The sequence below is a fragment of the Xiphophorus maculatus genome, chromosome 2, assembly GCF_002775205.1.
Source record: "Xiphophorus maculatus strain JP 163 A chromosome 2, X_maculatus-5.0-male, whole genome shotgun sequence".
Taxonomy (NCBI): Eukaryota; Metazoa; Chordata; class Actinopteri; order Cyprinodontiformes; family Poeciliidae; genus Xiphophorus; species Xiphophorus maculatus.
In genome coordinates, this window is record NC_036444.1 from 23,177,355 (window position 1) to 23,197,397 (window position 20,043).

A 20,043-nucleotide genomic window follows, 5' to 3' on the forward strand; every position below is an offset into this window, starting at 1 on the left:
TCTCGTATGCAGTGAGCCCTGATTCATTCAAAATGGCTCTCATTTGAGAATCCAGATCCTCCTCCGCCGCATCTCTGATTGAAGTCTTTGAGGAGTTCAAATGTTTAAACTGATGAGGTGAGATGAGAAACATCTTTTGAGATGTTTTAAGAGCCATTGCTTTTGTTCTATCTGCTGAGGATTCCGCCCACTAAGTTTCCTATTAACGGAGTCAGAGCAGCTAGCAGGGGGAGAATAAATCCTCCTCCTTGACTTTTAAGAGCCAGCTGTTTACGCTTTAATCCGGTTCTTTTATCCGCCAACAGTCTGATAATTTTTCGCTGCTTTTTCAATTTCCGGTGTTGAGAAGGTGTTAGTTTAATATTTCCTTTTAGAATGTTCAGAGCAATCTCACATAAAGTTTTAAGAAAATCCGGTGAGCAATGAGCTAAAATATCTTTACGCTTCTGAGGGGTGGCCTGGTAAAGAGCCCTGAGCATCGGAGCATTCCTTTTTATGCGTGCAGACATTCTGACTTACTTTGATTTAGGTACATACACCACTGGCGATTCGCCGGGTAATATCCCCGTCCTTAACCTGTAACGTTCTGGGCAGCTAGGAGTAAGATCTACGATTAAATATCCGTGAGCTTCTTTGGTTGCGTCTTCAAAACTCTCCAGGAAACTTGCTTTAGCTGATGGGAAGACTTGACGCGCTAGTATATCCACCTGTAATTTATCTCGAGGGTTCTTAAAGAGCACCATATAATTACTGTTGAGACTAATGGTGCGGCTGTATTTTCCCTGTTGAAATACATTCTGGGTGAGATATAGAACAGACATATTTCTATGATGTCGATATTGGGTGAACAATTTGGCTACTTCAGGGTGGTTAGAAGCCTGGAAAATGACATCATCCAAAATGACCAAGTGACTTTGATTCACAGGGAATAATTCTTCGTCGTCAAAAGAATCAGGCAGTCCTTCCACAAATTTAATATTTTTATTCAGTTTTTGCAATTCAGCATATAATGGTTGAAAAGAAGTAAAAATCCAAACAATATTGTCCGGTACAACATTCATGACATGCTCAAGATTTTGCAACATTTTCCCTACAAAGTATGATTTTCCACAGCCACTTGCCCCCACGATCATACATGAGAAAGGTGAATTGAACCTAGGGTCAAAGTATACCTCTTGAACATCGTTGGAATAAGACATTTTTATTTTTTTATTTTTTCCTTGTCTCTTAAACTCTAATAACCAAAAGGTAGAGTTGAACCATCAGGAAAAAGCCTGCGTTTGTCATACACAACCTGAAACCTTTTAAGAAATGTCGCGTTTCTTAAAACGAACCCTTTTTTATCGCGTTTTATGGTGTGTTGCGGTGTTTTGATAACACCGTGTCGGGACCCCTCTAAGTACCCTCCCACCAGCTCTCTGATGCTGTCAAAATTGACTCTCTCGCTGCACTCATAAGTTTGAGTGATGCCTTTCACCCGGATCACCACTTTCTTTTGATTTTTTGTCTGGTAAGCATAACTTTTAGGCCCCGCTGCTACAAATTCCTGAATGGTGTCACCTCCTAATTCGTCGGTTAAATCACCGAGATAATTTCCCAGTTCTAGAGGACTCTCACCATCTTTTACCACATAGATCAGGCTGTCTGTGTCTATGTAGAGAATCTTATCCTGCACTCGCTCCAGACAGCTGAAAAGTTTTAAACGAGCATAAGCTGTGGTAAATGCTGCGATGAAAATATTATTTGATTTGTTAGGACGAATGATGCAACGTTTGCTGTAATTCCACTGGATCAGACAGGTTTCAGGGTTGATAAAGTGAAAGTACTTCACCACGTATTTACCTGAGAAAAAAAAATTGAAATATTCATCAGGATCACTTACAAAGCTGGTCTGAGAGAGATCATTTCTTTGCGCAAACTTTCCCCAGAAGCTATTGAGACACAGTTTAGCTACTTGTCTTTTAGCAGGGTTCACCTCAATTTTCCCAGCATCTAGTTGAATACCTTGATTAATTTGATAATCTCTCACATATTTCAACCTGCTCTCCTGATCCATCGCTTCAGGGGGATAACCGCTGGCTTCCTGTTTCCCCTTCAAAAAGGTGTGAATGTAGCCTTTAAAGATCGAGCTACTGCTTCTCTCAAAATGCCAGACCTCAGTGATTTTTCCAAGACGATAACCGCATTGCAATGCTTTTTGAAACTCCGCACTCACCCAAACACCTGTCAGAGATCGAGCCTCGTCCTCATGGGTGCAGATCCCCGATTGATTGTTAATATCTGCACATGTGCGGCAAAGAGTGAAAACTAGCTTACCCCTAGATGTCTTGTAGGGTAGAACTGGAAAAAACAGGCCTCGTGGAGGATAAACGGTAGCTCTGATAAAACCAAAATAGTTGACTGGATCATCGAAATCTTTGTAAATGAGGGTGGGGTGACCTAGCGGATATTCACACGTAGCATTTACATAAGGGTAGAGAGATGTGAAGTCCACATAATGCACAGACTCACCCGGTCCAGCTGTGAACCTGAGCTTTAGAGCACAAGTTCGACCTCCGTACAGAGCGTTCCGAGGGACCAAAGGTTCTGGCGCATCAAATTTTTCCAGGAATCTGATTACCCCTGGATCAGACTTTTTCATTTCATCCCACTCATGTTCCCACACAGTCTCGACTCGAACACCATAAACGGCTTGCAGAATCTTAGATCTTTCAACCGTAGCTGCATAAATTTGTTCAAACGGTACTTTTCTCAAAGGACACACTTCAGTCTGCTTGAAACACCGAGGGCAGGCATGGTAAAGACACCCGTTGAAAGAGAATATGGTGGCTAAACCTGAGATTACTGCGAATCCGTCGACAAAATAGGGTCCGATTTTGCGTTCGCCCGAGTTTAGCACGTGCTCAATATGTAAGTTCTCACTGTCCATCTTCCACTCTAGCCACTGAATTGAAGCATTGGAGAAAGTTTTGGACCCACGCCTGTAATCTACAGCGGATGGGATCGCCAAGGATTTCTCCGGAAGAAAATTGGTCACAAAAACCTGCATGCATGCAGAAGCAATTGTGATGTTCTTAAAGGGATCCACATTTGTCTCCTTAAAAAACTCCTCTCTGAATTTAACACAACCTTGAAAAAGAATGTCCACATCATTTTTGCAATAATGCAGGGATTCTTTCTCAAAGTCAAAAATGCCTTTGGATGCTTCACCGTACCAGTCAGTAATTTTCTGCCTCTCATCAGGATTCATAAGTTTGACGCCGTACGAATCTAAAGGAGGAAACACACCCACATACTTGAGATGCTCTTCAGCGGAAAATTCGTGGGGAAAATATCCTTTCGAGCGGTCATGGAAGCCCAGTGCTTTCGGCATGGCACTCAGTTTCATAGTCAGAAATGACAGGCTATCAATAAATTTCAATTTGTAATCGGGGTCTGTAAAACAAAGAACTTTTCCTCCTTGCATGATTAGAAAAGGCTTGATACCTAACTGCACCATAGAGTTAAGCAATAAATAACTATCAAACCCACGTGCATTATGTGCGATGAAGGTGTGTCCCTTAAACATTGGTCTTCGGAAATGAAGAAGGAATTGCTGTGCACAATCCAGGCCATAAGCGTGCCATTCAACACCTTTAACAGTTTTTGAACAGACTAGAAAGGGTTTATGTACGCCGCTCTGATCGACAAATGTTTCAAAATCGTAAAACACTAGTTTGTCATGAAGTTTGTCATCAATAGTACTGGTTTGAATGTAGCATTGATGATCGTTAAGAGTTACATCTGTACCAGGAGGTAGATTTTTTTCACCGCAAATGACACATTTTGATTCGCAAATGTGTAAAGTTTTCTCTTTGTTCATAGGAACGCGATACAACCTTTTACACGTAGAACAAAATTTGATCGTCTCGCAATCGCTTACACGCATTTCAGCATGAGGTCTGTTGCGAGGTTCTTTGTGCCTATCGAAGCATGTAGAGTTTCGACATATTCTGTTACAGTCATCGCAGTGTACTGGGTTGTACTGCAATTGTCTGCAGCTGTAGCCACAGCAGACACCACAGTAACCTTGGCAATGATGGGTGTTAGAATTATTATGACCGCCGTAACAAAATTTGCAAATATATCTCGACCCGGTAAAACCTGCAAGATTCCTAATGCCATAGAAGTGATTATTATGGAGGAGGAGAAAGCAGGGATTTGAACGATTTTGGAAATCTGTTTCAAATTTAGATAAAGCCCTATCTTTTGAGGTTCGATGAAACACTACAATTTTTCTTTGTAGAATGTTTTCAAACTTTGCGACGTCGCTGAATGTAACCGCTGTCTGATCAGTTAGACCTGCCTGATGCTGCCACTTTCTTCCCTGTTCAAGAGCTTGTTTATCTGTAAATTCAGGGTGAGCTACATGTGCAAGGCTGGTAGCAAAACACAATTTATTTCCTGTATTTTCTACAATATACAGGTGACGCCTCTTCTTATTAATCAATTCACATTCCAATGTTCTTTCAGCCTTACGTTTTGAACCTCCTGTAGGATTCCCGACTATCTGGAGAATCAGCTCCAAATTACTTTCTGAGGGCAGCTCTGCATTAGATTGAACCAGCTCATCTAAAAATTCCTCAAATGCAGGCAGGATTGCGTCGTTATCAGTAACGGAGATATTTATGTGATGAGAAATATTACCCCACACTAATTCTAACTGTACAACGTCATTACGATCAGCTATTGATCTTGCAGTATTAGCCAGATCAGTTAAAACATTCATAACTGCGGTGTAGAATTCAGCGATGTCAGGTACAGTTTGGGTTGGAGGCGCGATTGATAACGATCTCCTTATTTCAATGTTATTGAAACGCTGACGTTCAATTCTCTGATTTTGATCTAGATTACCTCCTCGCTGCTGTTGCTGCTGTGCTTGATCATCTGCTGCAGAAACTGTTTCAGATGGTGACATAGATTCAGTATTTTGAAAACCTTCATCTAATGAAATGCTAGACGAAGTAGCCGATGAACCAACGGGCGAGTTTTGCGGAGATATACAGTTATTTAAACCGCGGACTGCATCGTCAATTTGTCTGAAATAGTCTGAGACTTCAGATGCGTTTAAAATATCAGAGATTGGTGATCTAGCAGGGCTAAGAGCAGGGCTCTGTGAAAAGTTATTTTCACCGGTATTCAAAGCTGAAGCGATTGTTTGTAGAATCTGGATGGAATTAATAATTTGTTGGGAATAATCTGATTGAGATTCTGTATTTTGAAAAGTTTCATCCAACGCAAATGAGGTAGCCGGTGAACCATTGGGTGAGTTTTGCGGAGATATGTAGTCATTTAAACCGCGGACTGCATCATTAATTTGTCTGAAATAGTCTGAGACTTCAGATGCGTTTAAAATATCAGAGATTGATGATCTAGCAGGGCTAAGAGCAGGGCTCTGTGAAAAGTCATTTCCCCCTGTATTCAATGCTAATGCAAGTGTTTGCAGAGTTTGGATATTGTCAGCTATTTGTTGAGAATAATCTGATTGAGATGATTCAACTCTAGCTTGTTGATGTTCCATTCTTTACTGAGTTATAAGAGACAAATCATACATGATTCATTTCACAATCACCTTTGCATCGGAGGAAAGATTATGCAACACTGTTCTGCTGGCTTGTAGCAGGATTTTAACTTGTTCTCGGTTGCGAGCCAGAGCTTGTCGTCGTCGTCGTCCTCTGTCCGTAGGAGGTCTGTCCAGCAGCATGAAAGATTCTGCAATAAATAATTAGGAATAAACTTCTAGCAGCTATGAAATGTGATTTTACTAGATAAATTCAAATAAAATACCTGTAATCATTCCATCTAATAAAACGGTTCTGAATTGGAGATTATGTGCTCTCCTCTTCCTCTCCCAGCCCCTGAGTCCGGAAGCTGTGGAATATATTTAATATGATTACAATCAGTTAGGTAAGGCCGAATTAAAGCATTACTGAAAAAGTATTTAAAAAATAAATAAAGTAGATTAGGATAAAGTAAATACAAAAAATAACATAGAATAAATTAATAAATAATTTTTTTTAAAAAAAAAGCATGTAGCATGTTAGAGGGGGTAGTGAACAAACATTGCACTTTAATTTTACAATAAGACAAACTGGAGTCTCCAACTTGACAAGAACGTAGCTCTTGGCGACTTGTAAGGTTTTTTTAAATTTTTATTATTTTTTTATTTTTATAGTGGTATGTGTGGAAATAAATACACACGAACTCCTTTTTATTACGTCTGCTTTCATGTCCGGCTTTATGTCAACAAGACATACACACGCACGCAGAGAGAGAGCAAGGGATCTTCTGCGGGTGGGGGGATCGCTCACCCACCCCTGGCCATCGGCTGTTATGTCCTGGAGACAAAAAAGCGCATGCACACACACACACACACCCCTCCCCTCTGCTGTCTCTGTGTGTTGGGGTGGGTTGAGTAAAGTTTTCAGTGAAATGTTCCCAGTGTAGAAAAATATTCACACCCCTCCCCATGTTTCGTATTTTAAGGTGTTATAAAGAGAAACTTTATTAGAGTTTACGTTACGGATATATATCTTTCTTTTAACTTAAAATAACAGTTTGAAAATTGGGACTTGCATTGGAATCAGACAAGAGAAGCATTAAAGGTATATATCTTTATTATCTAAAACAAATAATTAAACTTACATGGCTGGAGAGAATTAGTAGGCCTCTCAGGTAGCGCTTCTGGTTCCGCTTCAGGATCTGGTTCCGGTTCCGCTTCAGGTTCTAGCTCCGGATCCGCTTCAGGTTCTGGTTCAGGTTCAGGTTCTGCTCTCTGTTCGATGTCTGGCCTTGCCCTGGCAGCCTGCCGTGGTGTGGGAGGAGGCGTGACGGAGATGAAATCAAATCTCTGCCCTGAAGGCAGGTCTGCCACAGGTTCGTCTTCCGATTCAGACGAGATGAGAATTACGTCTTCATCACGGGTTATGCCTGTAAAATGACGAAAAAATAAATAATAAAAAAAAAAACAGTTTCTTGATTGGTTAAGATAGTTGTTTTAAAAACAGAAAAAAAACTTACTGTGTACTCCTATCTGAACAGAACCGGATGGTGTCAGAGCCGTATTCACCAGCTGTGATGATCTGATAGCTTCAGAGTCAGTTCTTTTTTTATTCAATGACAAGCGGTTCTTCCTAGGATTCTCCCGGTTATCTGTAAATATTAGAGTAAAATTAGAGTAAATGTTTTATTTTCTCGCTTTTAGAATTCTGGTTACAGAGATATTAAATTACCAATTGTATTGTTTAATCCTGTGTGGTTCTGGTATGTCTCCTGAGTATTGGCAAGATCTGTAAGCAAATAATATTTTAAATTATGTTACAACTCTGGCTAAAAAAGAAAAAAAAGGTATGCTGAAAACAAACTTACCGCTTATAAATTCCGACTCTAAGACAATGTTTGGATCTTCTGAGACTGCCCCTAAAAATAAGAAAATCATTATTAAGCATGATGCATTTCTGTATATACATATATATATTCAGTATATGATTAGAGAAAGACAATTTGAGAATTGTATTTACTTACGATCGAACAACGTGGATAGAACCTGAGAACTTATAGCTGCAGATCTTCCTGTAAAGTCAGACATAATTCAAAATAATACTTCTTTAAAGAAAATTAACAAGTTTGGAAATACAGCTGGATTTGTAACAAAAGTCAGTCGAAATTCTGGAGAGCTGTGATTCTTACCCTGTGATGACGTCTGCTTTTAAAAGAACGCGTGAGGTATATGTCCAGCTTTAAGTCTTGTCACACACGCAGGCAGAGAGCAAGGGGGGGGGGGGGGGGGGGGGGGGGGAGGTCCTCTGTGTGGGAGGGGTCACTACTGACCCGCAGCTCATATCATATCATCAGATTCTGAGACTTGCATCATTAGAGCCACCTAGGCCTGTTTAGCCCCTGTCAGATATTCTTCATAAATAAATTTACAGATGAGGAACATTTCCTGACATGTATTACACTAGCAACTGTTACAGAAAAAAAATCTATGAGTTTAAATGTATTTAAACCAAGATTTACTATTTTGGAGAAAACATGAAGCAGTAGGAAGATCAGCGCTGATTCAACAGCAAGAAAAAGATTGAACAAAATCATTCACAATGATGCCGGACCAAATTCTGGAAAAGTCTGGACAAATTCTTTAACTGCGGAAAGATATAAGTTAAATTTGAGTAGGCCTGTTTACTGTCTGTCACATATTCTTCAGAAGTACGTGTACAAATGAGGAACATTTACTGAAACGTTTCACACTAGCAAGTGTTACAGAAAAAGAAAATCTATAAGAGTTTAAAATTTAAGCGATGAAGGAAATCACAAACTCATAGTCAGCACTGATGTGTTTTTTAATTTGCTCACAAGTGGTCACATGTGCCACTGGCACACAGATGGAGTGCTGCAGATCCTGAGAGCTGATAGCTGATAGTCAACCAGTATGGTGATCAGAGGTCATCATCCTGAGGGGCTTTTAACCCACCTCACACAGATGGTAGGACCGTATCTCCCGCTTCACATATCAGGAAGATATTCTGTTTAAAACCAAAGGTAACTACAACACCCCAAATCTATTTAAATATACTATAATGTTATATTATTCTAGATTATCTAACACTTATTGTTTTTTCATACTTTAATTGTATTATTCTTAAAACTCAATGTTTTTTCATACTTGTACTATTTTTAAAACACATAGCGGGAATAACAGATGGCGTAACAGATGGAGTGGGGGATGGGGGGGGGGGGGGGGGGGGGGGGGGGGGGGATTAATAGCAATCAATTAATTAGGGTCTTTAATTACTCATCCATCAAACTCCGATTAAATTTTGACAGAAGGGTGCCTATAGAGTCTCTCTGTCCAAACTTTTGGTCTGTGCTGTATATACAGAAATATAAAATTCTGCACACATTTGTAATGGAAACTGAGCTAATATGGACCAAATCTCAGAGGAAAGTATGTTGTTGACACATTGTTGGATCTTTGACATGTAGAATTAAGGCAGTGCTGATGGAATAAGAGGGTCAAAACCGTCACCAGCAATGTCTAAAAAGTCACCAGTGAGTGTATGTCACAGATATATTTGAACTTATATCCATTTATACACAGTTACATTCCAGGGACATTCTTCTAAGAATAGCTTGCCAAGTCAAATTTACTTAAAAGCTGATTTAAAACCAATGGAATGCAAAAATGCTGCAAATAAACAAAAATGAAAACACAAAATATCATAACTTTATTTGGTTTCAAAGCCATAGAATAATAAAAAACAGAGTCTTGATTTGAGTTTTGAAAGTCCTGAGACCAACTGCGAAAGGAACATGTTGTTCCAGATTTTAGATTACGGCGGCAACAAAAGCCTGATCTCCTCTATGCTCTCCTCAGCTCCTCAATACATCCAACTCAATCTACTTCCCTGACCTTGGCGACCTAGCAAGAAAGTGCAAAGTTAGAAAACTAGAGAGGTGACGGTGCTAATTCAAGTTTATTTGTACGGCACATTTCAGCAACAAGGCAGCTTAAAGAGCCAATGAGTTTAATAGTCCCAAAACAAACAAATGGGTCATGATTAATTAATAAATGAACGGGGAGCCTGGGCAAAACGTCAAGAGCAGTCTCACTTTTATCTGCCTATCAGTGAGGAGCTGAGCCATCTGGTTTAATGAGTGTTTATTTAATCATGTTATTGACAAAATTATTTGAAGAACTGTTTTTAGACAATATGGTTAATATGGGCCTTTGTTAAAGGGGCAGTATTTTCTGTTTTCCACCCACACATAATCATTTCATGCCACAATTGAGTAACTATGTCACCTTCAGTTGTTATAAAAAATGCAGTAAATATCAAATGTGACTTAAAAGATATTTGATTATGTGATTAAACGCCTTGAAATTGGGCCTCTGTCTCTTTAAGAAACGCCAGCTCTTTCTGAAATTCCGCCTTCAGGAAGTCATCACAACATGGCTCCTCTTATCAGACCTCTGCTAGGAATCTTGGTTTCACTTTTGACAGCTCTCTAAAGCTACATAAACAAGTTAGTTCTGTCGTTAAATCGAGTTTTTACCACCTTCGGCTTTTAGCAAAAGTTAAATCTTATTTCGGTTTTAAGGACTTTGAAAGACTTATCCATGCCTTCATAACAACTCGACTGGATTACTGCAACTCTTTATATAGAGGGATGGAAAAATCACAGATTCAGCGACTTCAAATGATCCATAACGCAGCAGCACGGCTTCTCACAGGAACCAGGAAGCATGACCACATAAGGCCAACTCTGGCATCTTTACACTGGCTGCCTGTTTTTTATCGAATAGATTTTAAGATTCTTTTGTTAACTTTTAAAGTTTTAAATGGGTTAGCCCCCCCTTATCTTCGGGACCTTTTAAATTTCCAGTCTGTGTCCAGAACGCTACGATCAAATAATCAGTTATTACTTACAGTTCCTCGAACTCGACTTAAGAGGAAAGGAGATCGAGCTTTTTCTGTTGCTGCTCCTGTTTTATGGAATAACTTACCTTTCCAGATTAGATCTGCCCACAGCCTGGACCATTTTAAATCGCTTCTTAAAACTCATTTTTACTCTTTGGCATTTAAATGATGTGTGTTCTGTTTTGTCATTGTGTTGTTGTTTTTGTGTTGTTATTTTGTGCAGCACTTTGGTGCAGTCTTGTCTGCTGTAAGGTGCTATATAAATAAATTTGACATTGACATTGACATTCAACAACGTTTTTAACAACATTGCTCTGAGAAGTAGCTCGTATAACGGACTCTGCAGATGAGCAATTCCACCAGGTGTTTTCTAATTGCTTCTGGCTAGTCTGAAGGAGCTGAGTGGGGGAGGGGAGCTTTGTCGTTCTTCACCTCTGAAGGGGAGGCTAAAGGATTCCCCAAACATGCATGAAAGAATCAAGGCAACACTCCGGTTGTGTTATTGATGTTTAAATGGCATCATAACATAATGTGAAGCTCAAAAAAGTTTATTTTTCATAATGCTTCTTTTTAAAGAAGCAAGATTGTTAGCTGTATTGATTGCTTTTATTTCTCAAGCCACTCCAGGCTCATAATAAATCTGGAACGCCAACGGAGAGATGGAGACTTATTTAATTATTCTATAGGTAACTAAAACCTTCATAATTATAATTGTGGGTCTGCCTTTATGACTGCCTCAGGCCTTTTGAAGTTGCAATGAAAGGCGGATATTGTCGAAAGTCTCTTTACACACCGGTGTAATATATTAAAGCAGTGATTCTAAACCCTCGTGGCTCAAAGTCATTCATGTTTTCAATGTTTTTATGATTCAAATTATTGCCAGAAAATATACGCATTTCTTCAGTTTGTACATTCGTGTCACCTGCTTCATAACTGTGGTTTTCCAGATGGCATTCCTCTGTTAAATGGTCTCCTCAAAAACACCTGGCGAGAGGGAAAGAAAAATACCACCAGTGGCAATTTCCCATAACAGACACCACAAAGGTGTGACTAATAAAATTTAAACATGATTCTGTGACTCAGAAGATAAGCCAGGAGAGAACCTACCGGTGAGTCAACAAGCACGGTAACAGGACCCGACACTGAAAAACCGAAATGAAATGAAGCTTTTGTTAATGTTATTAGTAACACCGCCGTTTGGTGAGGTAGCGCGTCTTGTTGCGGAAAGGAAACACTTTCATTACTGAAATTGTTGCTGCGAGATTTTTCTTGGAGGAGGTAAACATCATGACCGTTACCCTCACATCAACGGTCACATTTCTGGCTTGTTAACGTTGATTCGACTGTGCTAGTGTTGTTTTTTTCTTTTTTCTGTTGCTGGTAGGAGTAACGTTTTTATTTTCTGAAAGTAAAAAAAACTTCAGCTACAGATTCCTGAAAGTATTGAGAAAAATGGTTGTAACTACAGGTTTAATTAGCCACACTTATGTGTTCATCTAGGTTCATGGTGAGAAGAAAATCAGCAGTGAGCCACATTTTGTCCAATTGGGACAAATAAATTAGTTTGAATTTAAGGGCGTTCTCACACATATTGTTTTTGCCTTATTCCAAATAATTTAATAAGCTGCTGTATTTAATTTTTACAAAACTATTTTTGCCCATGTTAGTTAAAACTGTTGCAACAGTAGAATATGAAACAGATAATCTATGAAAAGTTCAATCTCCTCCCTGCGCTACTGTCGGCATCTGAAGAAACGCACCACTCCCAGTCAAAACCAACCAATCAGAGCCAGGAGGAGGGTCTTATCGCTGTCAATCATACTCACATACAGGCTGCTAACTATGCTAATGGTGGAGAAACTACTTAACCGTTCCAGTTAAACTGTTTATCCGCCGTCATCGGTGGCTATGCTAACGTGATTAGCATTTGGGGCAGGCCATGTTGTGGTAAACCAGCTGCCATTATGGACTAAAATCTTTGACACATACATCTAATGCTTTCTCTAATTTATGTATTAAAGAGACACCAGGTATTTTCTAACAACTTGCACGTTGGTCTGATATTTTACCAGGCCTTCGAGTGACAACCTTTTTAAGCCTCTTTGTACCGTATTTATACACATATCGATTTCTTTCACATCTCGTCATTTTCTTTACAACTAGAAAATGTTGCCCATTCCACTGGGATTTTAAGAGATGCAACAACAAAAACGTTATTCAGTCTCAACCATTTGCAGGAATAACGGGATAAAATCGCAGCTTGAAGAAGTGCTTCATCGCTTCGTACACCCAATGCCAGGACTTCTTCGAGAGGTCATGAAAAGGTCAAGCTTGGCTGCACTCTACAATTAAGTCTTCAGGTAATTTTCTTATTTCCAGCTGTGACCGACTCACCATTATAACCACCAGCAAAAAACTGGTTCCATTTATCATGGGCATGATTCACCTTCCGTTTTCTTTTTTTTTTTTGTATTAATATTATTTTAGGCGTCATAACAGTCGGAAGATAAATGCAAAAATCATTCAGCGGAGTAACACCACGACAATTTAGGCATGGCAATCTGTGTGCCATGATCACCAACTGGTGTTTTTGTATTTACCTATGCAAATACAGTGGCTGTGTTCGACAATTATCACACCCCGGTGCTCAATTAATGAAACAATTTGCATTTTAATAGGCAATTGAAATGGGTTTAGCTAAATAAAGAGCTAAAGGAAAATAGCTGTTACCCGTTCAACCGCATCCTCTCAATCAACGGTGTTTGACAAGGAGGAGGTTCAGCTGTGGATGGAACTGGCAGGTGCATCACCCATCTGTTCTTGAGTTCACCTTTTAATTTAAAACCCTAACAAACGTAAAAAAGAAGAAGAAAAAAAGTCTTCATTCATCATCCGTCGCAACAGCCCAGTTAAGATTGTTTTTGCGATGTCTGAAGTCTGACACAATATGTCCAGTTTGTTTTGTTTTGTTTTGTTTTTTTAGGAAAAAGAAGCTTGAGCAACACTGAAAGGAAGCAGGGCTTAGGAAAGAGAGAGAAAAAGAAAACAACTTTGCTGGATCGATGTAATTAATTTATTGACTGGGGGTCTGGACAAGAATGAAAGATGGACAGAGAAAATCAAGGTAACCCCTTTTGACAACCTGTTTATGAGGTGTCAGTTTGGATTTGGATCAAGGCTTGTAGGGCTCTGCAAGGGCAAGTGTTGGCTGATTTTTAGTGGCTCCCGCTGGCTGCGTGCTGGCCAGCTGGACAGGCATACGGCTCCTTTTGCTTTAGCTTACAGTCGTCAGGATCCTGGGACAGAACAACAAACCCGAGCAGAAACAGGAGTGACCTTTGAACCCGATGTTCTCATTGGTTTAACTGTAGAAATGTAGTTAAAAATGCTGGTTAAAAAAAAGAATAAATGACAATTTCACAGCAGATTGCAGTAATTATTACAGGGATTTTATGTTTAAACAACATCAACGTTTAGAATTCCTGAATGATTTTTGTCACTCAGTTGATGGAAATTAAGATTTACTCCTGCAGATGTCACATTTTCTTTATATTTCCCTTCTCAAAATACTACATAGTGCCATATTCATACGTTAAACCTGGATTTCTGTGTAGCAGTACAAATACAAACTTCTATTTGTCTTACTGGGATTTTATGTGATTAGAAAAACAGGAAACCGCGCAGAATTGTGTAGGAAATGAAACATGACATGTAGTTTTTTTGACTTTTTTTTTTTTTTTTTTACAAATAGAAAACGGTGAAAACCCAAAACATCTTGGCAGCAGCGTCAGGGTTTGAAGACGCTTTTCTTCTGTAAACACAGGAGAGGCGGGTCAGAGTCGATGGAGAGAAATATAATCCATTCAAAGCAAGCCAAGCAAAAGACCTGACGTCCAGGTTGAGTTTAACCTTCCAGCAACAGAGGAATGATTTAGATCAGGTATTAGAATGGTCTAGTCAAAGTTCAGACCTAAAACCACTTGAAATACAGCTAGCTATCCTTGGAAGCCACGAATTCCGACTTTCAGACACAGCTGTTACATTTTCAAACTACGATCTTGGAAATTTCAACTTTTGAGAAAAAAAGTTCAAAGAATAATAATAGTAACTCTTCATGTTTAACGCATTGTATGTTTTTCGCTTTTCACTTATTTCATTGCATTTAGTATTTATTAGAGGTGTGCCGATCGACCCGCCACCAATCAAAATCGGCCGATTTCCGTGAGAAAGTGTATGACCGGTGATCGCCAATCACCGTTTCTCATTGCCGATCACCCGTATCTCACTTCGCAGCTCATCTCCTCTTTCCTTCGCATCATGCAAGCGGCGGCAAACCCTGAGCCATGCCGCGTGGGTCTTTAACGCTGTGAGAGTGAATGGGGACGTTTGCGTGGTTAAAGCACGTCAAAATGCATCAACACAACAAATCTAATATGTAGACATGTAAAAAACAAGCACTTGACGGAGTTCGGCTCTGTCGAGGCTCACTGCAGGAAAAAAACGAACAGACAGCAGGTGAAGCAGCTCCCAGCTACCAACTCTCACCCGGATTAGCATGACGGTCAGAAAGCTAAATAAATAACCCGAGAAATAATTTAAGTCATCGAGCTGGCGGTGTAAGACGCTGGTTCTGCTCCTGGTACTGGTAGTAATATTTCACATACCGAGCGCCACTCAACCTCCAGCCGACAGTGAACTCTCACACCGAACGTCTGCTGAACGCTGCAGCACGCAAGTTAAACAGACAAAATACAGTATTTTGCTTATGTATTAAAACTTTCGCTATGTTCAAACATAAGACTGGTGATCTCTGTAAAAACAATCCGTCTCTTCTGCCGCCTCCTGTGTTCTGCAGAATTCCTCAGCTCAGTCAGAAGCAACCAATCAGAACCAGAACTAAACAGCCATGTTCTCAGGAAGTTTTGATTTAGTAACTCAGGATTATTTATTTTGATGCAGCCTGTGTTTAACATTGAATGAATGTTTCCTTTTTTACTTGAAATTATTTGACATAGGCGGTGTTATGAGATTTATTTGATTTATGTATAAATTATGCTGTCGAGAGCCTTACTGTTAAATATTGTTTTACTGATTGCAGGTTTTTCAGTTGTCCTTTTGACTGAGTAGCTGCTGTATTGTGCCTTGCAAGTATTTTGCATGTTTTATGTCTAAATTAGGTGAATATATTGCCAGATAATTTTTCCATTTTGGAAGATCACATAGTATCATTTATACCTAACGCGAAGAAATTAACAGTCAGTCCAGGTGTTCGGCAAAGACCAGTGATTGGCAGAGATCGGCCTCATGGGTGATCGGTATCATAATCTGCAGCAAAAAACCTGATCAGAGCATCCCTAGTATTTATTCTTTTATTTTGTAAAACTTTGATCAATGTGAGGCGCCGTTTGAAGATGTTCTACAAATGAAGCTTGATTGATTGATTGATTGAATCTTATATTGCCTCACAACAGCCTGAAAATGTGCAGCGTGTCTTTAAAATCTTCTGTACTGTATTTGCTATAATTAGTCTGAGCACCAGTACAGTTCTGTTGCATATGCTGAGTCAGTTCTCCATATAGCACAGCGATACGTCATGACACAATACTGCTGCAAAAATAAGGAGGAAAAAATCCTAAATTATTTTAAGTTTCATGGATGGCGAGTTTCTTCTGAGACTCTGTAACAAAGCTAGTTGTACCCACCATGATGGATGCGGTTCTGTGACAGAGAGCAGCGGTCAAGATAAACCTTTTCCTCACCTGTCACTACAGTGTTCATCCAAACATGCTAGGATTTATGCCGTCATTTGTATAAGGCGATGCCTCCTTAGGAACCCATAACGTGGAAGTCGGGACCATGAAGCTGGCGTGCTAACAGCTCCTGTGTGTGTCGGCGCCGATTTATTTGACGCACAGAAGCAACATCCTGCTCTCGCTCACATGCCATTCCCCGGAATAAAGCGGTTACCTCCAAGGTCCCTTCCTTCCATCTTTTGGGTCTCGTCCTAAACTCGAGTCATGACTCACTGGGCTTCCAAGGGGGGACAAACGCATCACAACCCATTAATATTCCAGCAGCTTTGCCGGTGCTATTCTCGTGTTTTATGCTTGCTCGCTACGCCTCCCAAATCTTTTTATACTTTCTCTTCTCCCCCTGCTCTCTCTCTTGCTCTCATCTCTCATTCTGCCTTCTTCTAGTTACACATGCAAAGTCAGCTGGATTATCTGTGCGACCCTTTTTTCTTTTTTTTTTAAACGAAAGCCTTCTTTATTCTTCGTGACGCGTCATTTGTTTCTGTTTTTGTTTGCGTGGAGCTGCTGCTGGTGCACAAATGCTGATGCTCCACTTCTGGGCCGGCTACCTTAGCGCTGTCATTTCGAGAGCAGCCGGCTCGTATTGTGCCACGTGTGTAGACTTAATTAAGGTTTTAATCAAATCTCCATTGAAGTCCCGTGTAAGTCAGAGTGATGAAGAGATCGCGCGGCTCTCACTGGAACAGGTGGAAGTTCTTTAGCTGGGTCTGAAGGGCTTGTTTATGGCGGACGTTGGGATGAGTTCCAGCTGGTGTTAGCTCCGATGTGAGAAGGAAAACAAGGATCCGATCAGCAATATACGCAGAAGATTTTACCCGTCCCATCTCATCCTTCACCCCAAGACTGATAACCACAACTCTGATTCAACATGCATTTCACACTGCTTCCTGCTTCTGGAACACCTGGTGTTCTGACAGAGCGGAGCGCTCCTCTCGGCTGTTTTGGGGCCTGAGCTGAAGCCAAGGAATACTCATTTCTTTTGTTTATTTTTGTTTATTTTTTATTTTACCAACAATGGAGGTCAGAGTTTGAATGTTACTGCAGAACTGTTTCCTCGGGCGCTGATTGGTTGTCTTGCTTCCGGGCCCCCCAGCAGGACAGATGGCTGGAAATTCTTTTTATTTACTTTATAACAGCACTTGGGGGCATGGAATAAGATATGCTGTCAAAGGCAGGAATGGGAGAAAGCGTAATGCTCAAAAAAAGGTTTTGACCAAATGCCTCTCAGTGCTTCTCAAAATTCTCATTTGAAAATTTTATTTTTCAGATTTGGCAACTGAGTAGTTTGAAGAAAAAACAACAACATCCAAAGCCATTGTTTCAGTAATCAATTTAACTAAAGATAGACACCTGGATGAGTTTCTCTAGATCTTGGGAATGTTCTTCAGGTGACAGAAGGCCGACTTTGTAACTGTCTTTATGTGACTCTGACGGTTCAGGTCAGAGTCCATCACTACACCCAGGTTTTGAGCCTGATCTCTATTTTCTAGATGTAAAAACTGAAGGTGCGTACTGACTCTTCATTGTTTTCAGTTTAGGTCCAAAGATAAAAGTTTCAGTTTTGTTTCTGTTCAACAGGAGAAAGTTACGGCACATCCACACACTGATTTGTTCTAATTGTTTGTTCATTCCTCGTATGGGTTGAGAGTCGTGTGGTGACATTGTGGTGTAGATCTGTGCATCATCTGTGTAGTCATGGTAGGCATGTAGATACCAATTAGAAGGAGTCCCAGGATCGAACCCTGTGGTACCCCGCAAGTGACTTGTGTCCGCTCTGATGAGAAATGCCCTATTGACACAAAGCTCAGCAAAGTCCTACACAAATACTCTCTGATATTTTATTAGCTCCTGCTATGATACAATTTTCTCTTTAAATTAAATCATTTGCAATGACTGTTAACCTTATATATGTAGCCCTGTGGTAAACTGAGGTTACTGTAATGATGTATGTTGAGGTTAATAGAAATCTTACATAGTTCAAGGCAAGACCCAAATCTATTAAAAGTGAACGTTTATTCACTAATGCGTAACATTGGTGATAACTATGGATTTCATATTCTTGTCTCTGGAAGAAATACAGCAGTATTTTCCTTTACTTTAATATTTCAATAATTTAAAGGGTAAAGGTAGCTATTAAGTAATTTGCTTACTTAGTAATTAAAACTGTATTATTTGTAAATCAACTAAGAGCATTATTTTATGTAAATATTGAAATTGGAAGAAGTATTAGTGTGATGTAAGATGCACTGTGTATTTTTTTGGCTTTGCCATTTGATTGGTCACTGAGAAAAGTCCGTCCGGTGCGTGACTCGTGATTGGTTGAGAGAAGAGGAGGCGGGAGGAAGAAGGACAGGAGAACCGTGACGGTAGAGAACGGAGGGTGAGAATGAGCGGACAAGAAGTGAAGAAAACACATCCAGAGAGAAAAACTGGACAAAAGTACGGAAGAGGACGAAATTCGAGAGAAGTTAGAAGAGCTTGGTCGCTACGAGAGAGACGGAACCAGAGGAGATAGACGCATGTAGTCCTGACGAGTTTTGAGCTAAGCTAAGTGAGCTTAGCTAAGTGAGCTAAGCTACGTGAGCTAAGCTAAGTGAGCTAAGCTAAGTGAGCTAAGCTAAGTGAGCTAGCCGCTTCACCACCACGCGTTCAGCGGAAGTCGAGGAGAGGACGAGTGAACTGCAACGTTCTCAATGTTTTGCAAGTGAATTTGGACTCATTGTTTTTCTGACAGGCCTGCAACGTTTTCACACTTTCCTGGAGGTCGTGAGTAACAAACTGACTGGGTTATATTTTGTTTAGGACTGTATGTTGATATAATTGGACATTTCTTGTTCTGTCCTGGTGCTGTGAAAAAACAAAAGGGTGGCCGTTAATATTTAATTTATCCTGCCTTCTGTAAACTACAAAGCTACAGTGGTGACTAAATAATAGGTTTTCTGTCATTTTAGTTTAATAAAGTTAGGCTGAATCATTTTGGCTAAAATTTCAATATTTCTCTGGGTCGTATTTGTCATAAGGAAGGTCATTGGTGCCACACACTGATTGGGATACCGGACTGATGTCGAACCCAAGCACCCTCCATTTTAGTTTTCTCCAATAGAATAGAATAGGTGCTACATATATTTATTATATTTTGGTGCTTCATTTTTAAGGAGCTCTTCAGTCACTGATACGACTGAGAAAAGGTGACTTCTTATGTCAGTACATGAATCAGTAGTTACAGCTCTCTTGGTAATTTGTGACGACGTATCTGGTTTGATTCAGTGTGTGTCATTTGAAGGCATTTCTCCACATTTATCTTTGATTTCACCAAGGTTGGCTCTGTGGCAAAACAACATTAGGCGGCTGAGATTTATTGCTGTAAATCCACCCTGGATCCTCTCTTCTCCACTCTGCGGACTCCGGCCGCCTGTCCGCGTCGTGACAGTTTCATTTAGGAGAGACCAATAGCGGAGAACGGCCGTCAGCTTCTCCTGCTAACGGCCGGTGGTTTGTTTTCTTCCGGTGAATGTCTCGTGCTCAGACGGACCGTTTCATGGACACTGGTGTTTTTAAAAGTCAAAAGCGAAAATCAGATTGTCCCCTCCAGCTCACACAAGTCAGGAATTGCTTATGGCATTTTATCAGGCCTCGAATGATGTCTGTAATTCTGGATTAGTCCCTGAAATGGCCTTTCACAAATGGAGGATATAGAGGGACTTTCATTGCGTGTAATGACAGATTCTATCTGTGGCCACTGCTGTGCCTCGCTGTGATGGAGCTCTGAC

The 20,043-nt window shown here is 40.2% G+C and overlaps 1 protein-coding gene across 1 annotated transcript; it reads right to left on the reverse strand.

Annotated features, from left to right (window-relative positions):
• Positions 1–5,564: 5,564 nt before the first annotated feature.
• On the reverse strand, positions 5,565–7,720 carry LOC111606297 (translation initiation factor IF-2-like). Its single transcript, XM_023326821.1, has 7 exons — positions 7,564–7,720; positions 7,408–7,458; positions 7,272–7,328; positions 7,060–7,191; positions 6,685–6,969; positions 5,827–5,910; positions 5,565–5,751 (listed from the first exon to the last, which is right to left on the reverse strand). The coding sequence occupies exons 1-7, from the start codon at positions 7,625–7,627 to the stop codon at positions 5,597–5,599; spliced, it is 828 nt and encodes a 275-aa protein (XP_023182589.1). The 5' UTR covers positions 7,628–7,720; the 3' UTR covers positions 5,565–5,596.
• Positions 7,721–20,043: the final 12,323 nt, after the last annotated feature.

What these genes read in the sequence shown, in the direction of transcription:
- LOC111606297 (XM_023326821.1), bottom strand. Translation starts at nt 7,627, where the DNA reads ATGTCTGACTTTACAGGAAGATCTGCAGCTATAAGTTCTCAGGTTCTA. An exon ending in AGAGTCGGAATTTATAAGCG is followed by an intron (nt 7,329 to 7,407) that starts GTAAGTTTGTTT and finishes ATTTGCTTACAG; the next exon opens with ATCTTGCCAATACTCAGGAG. An exon ending in ATTAGATGGAATGATTACAG is followed by an intron (nt 5,752 to 5,826) that starts GTATTTTATTTG and finishes TATTTATTGCAG; the next exon opens with AATCTTTCATGCTGCTGGAC.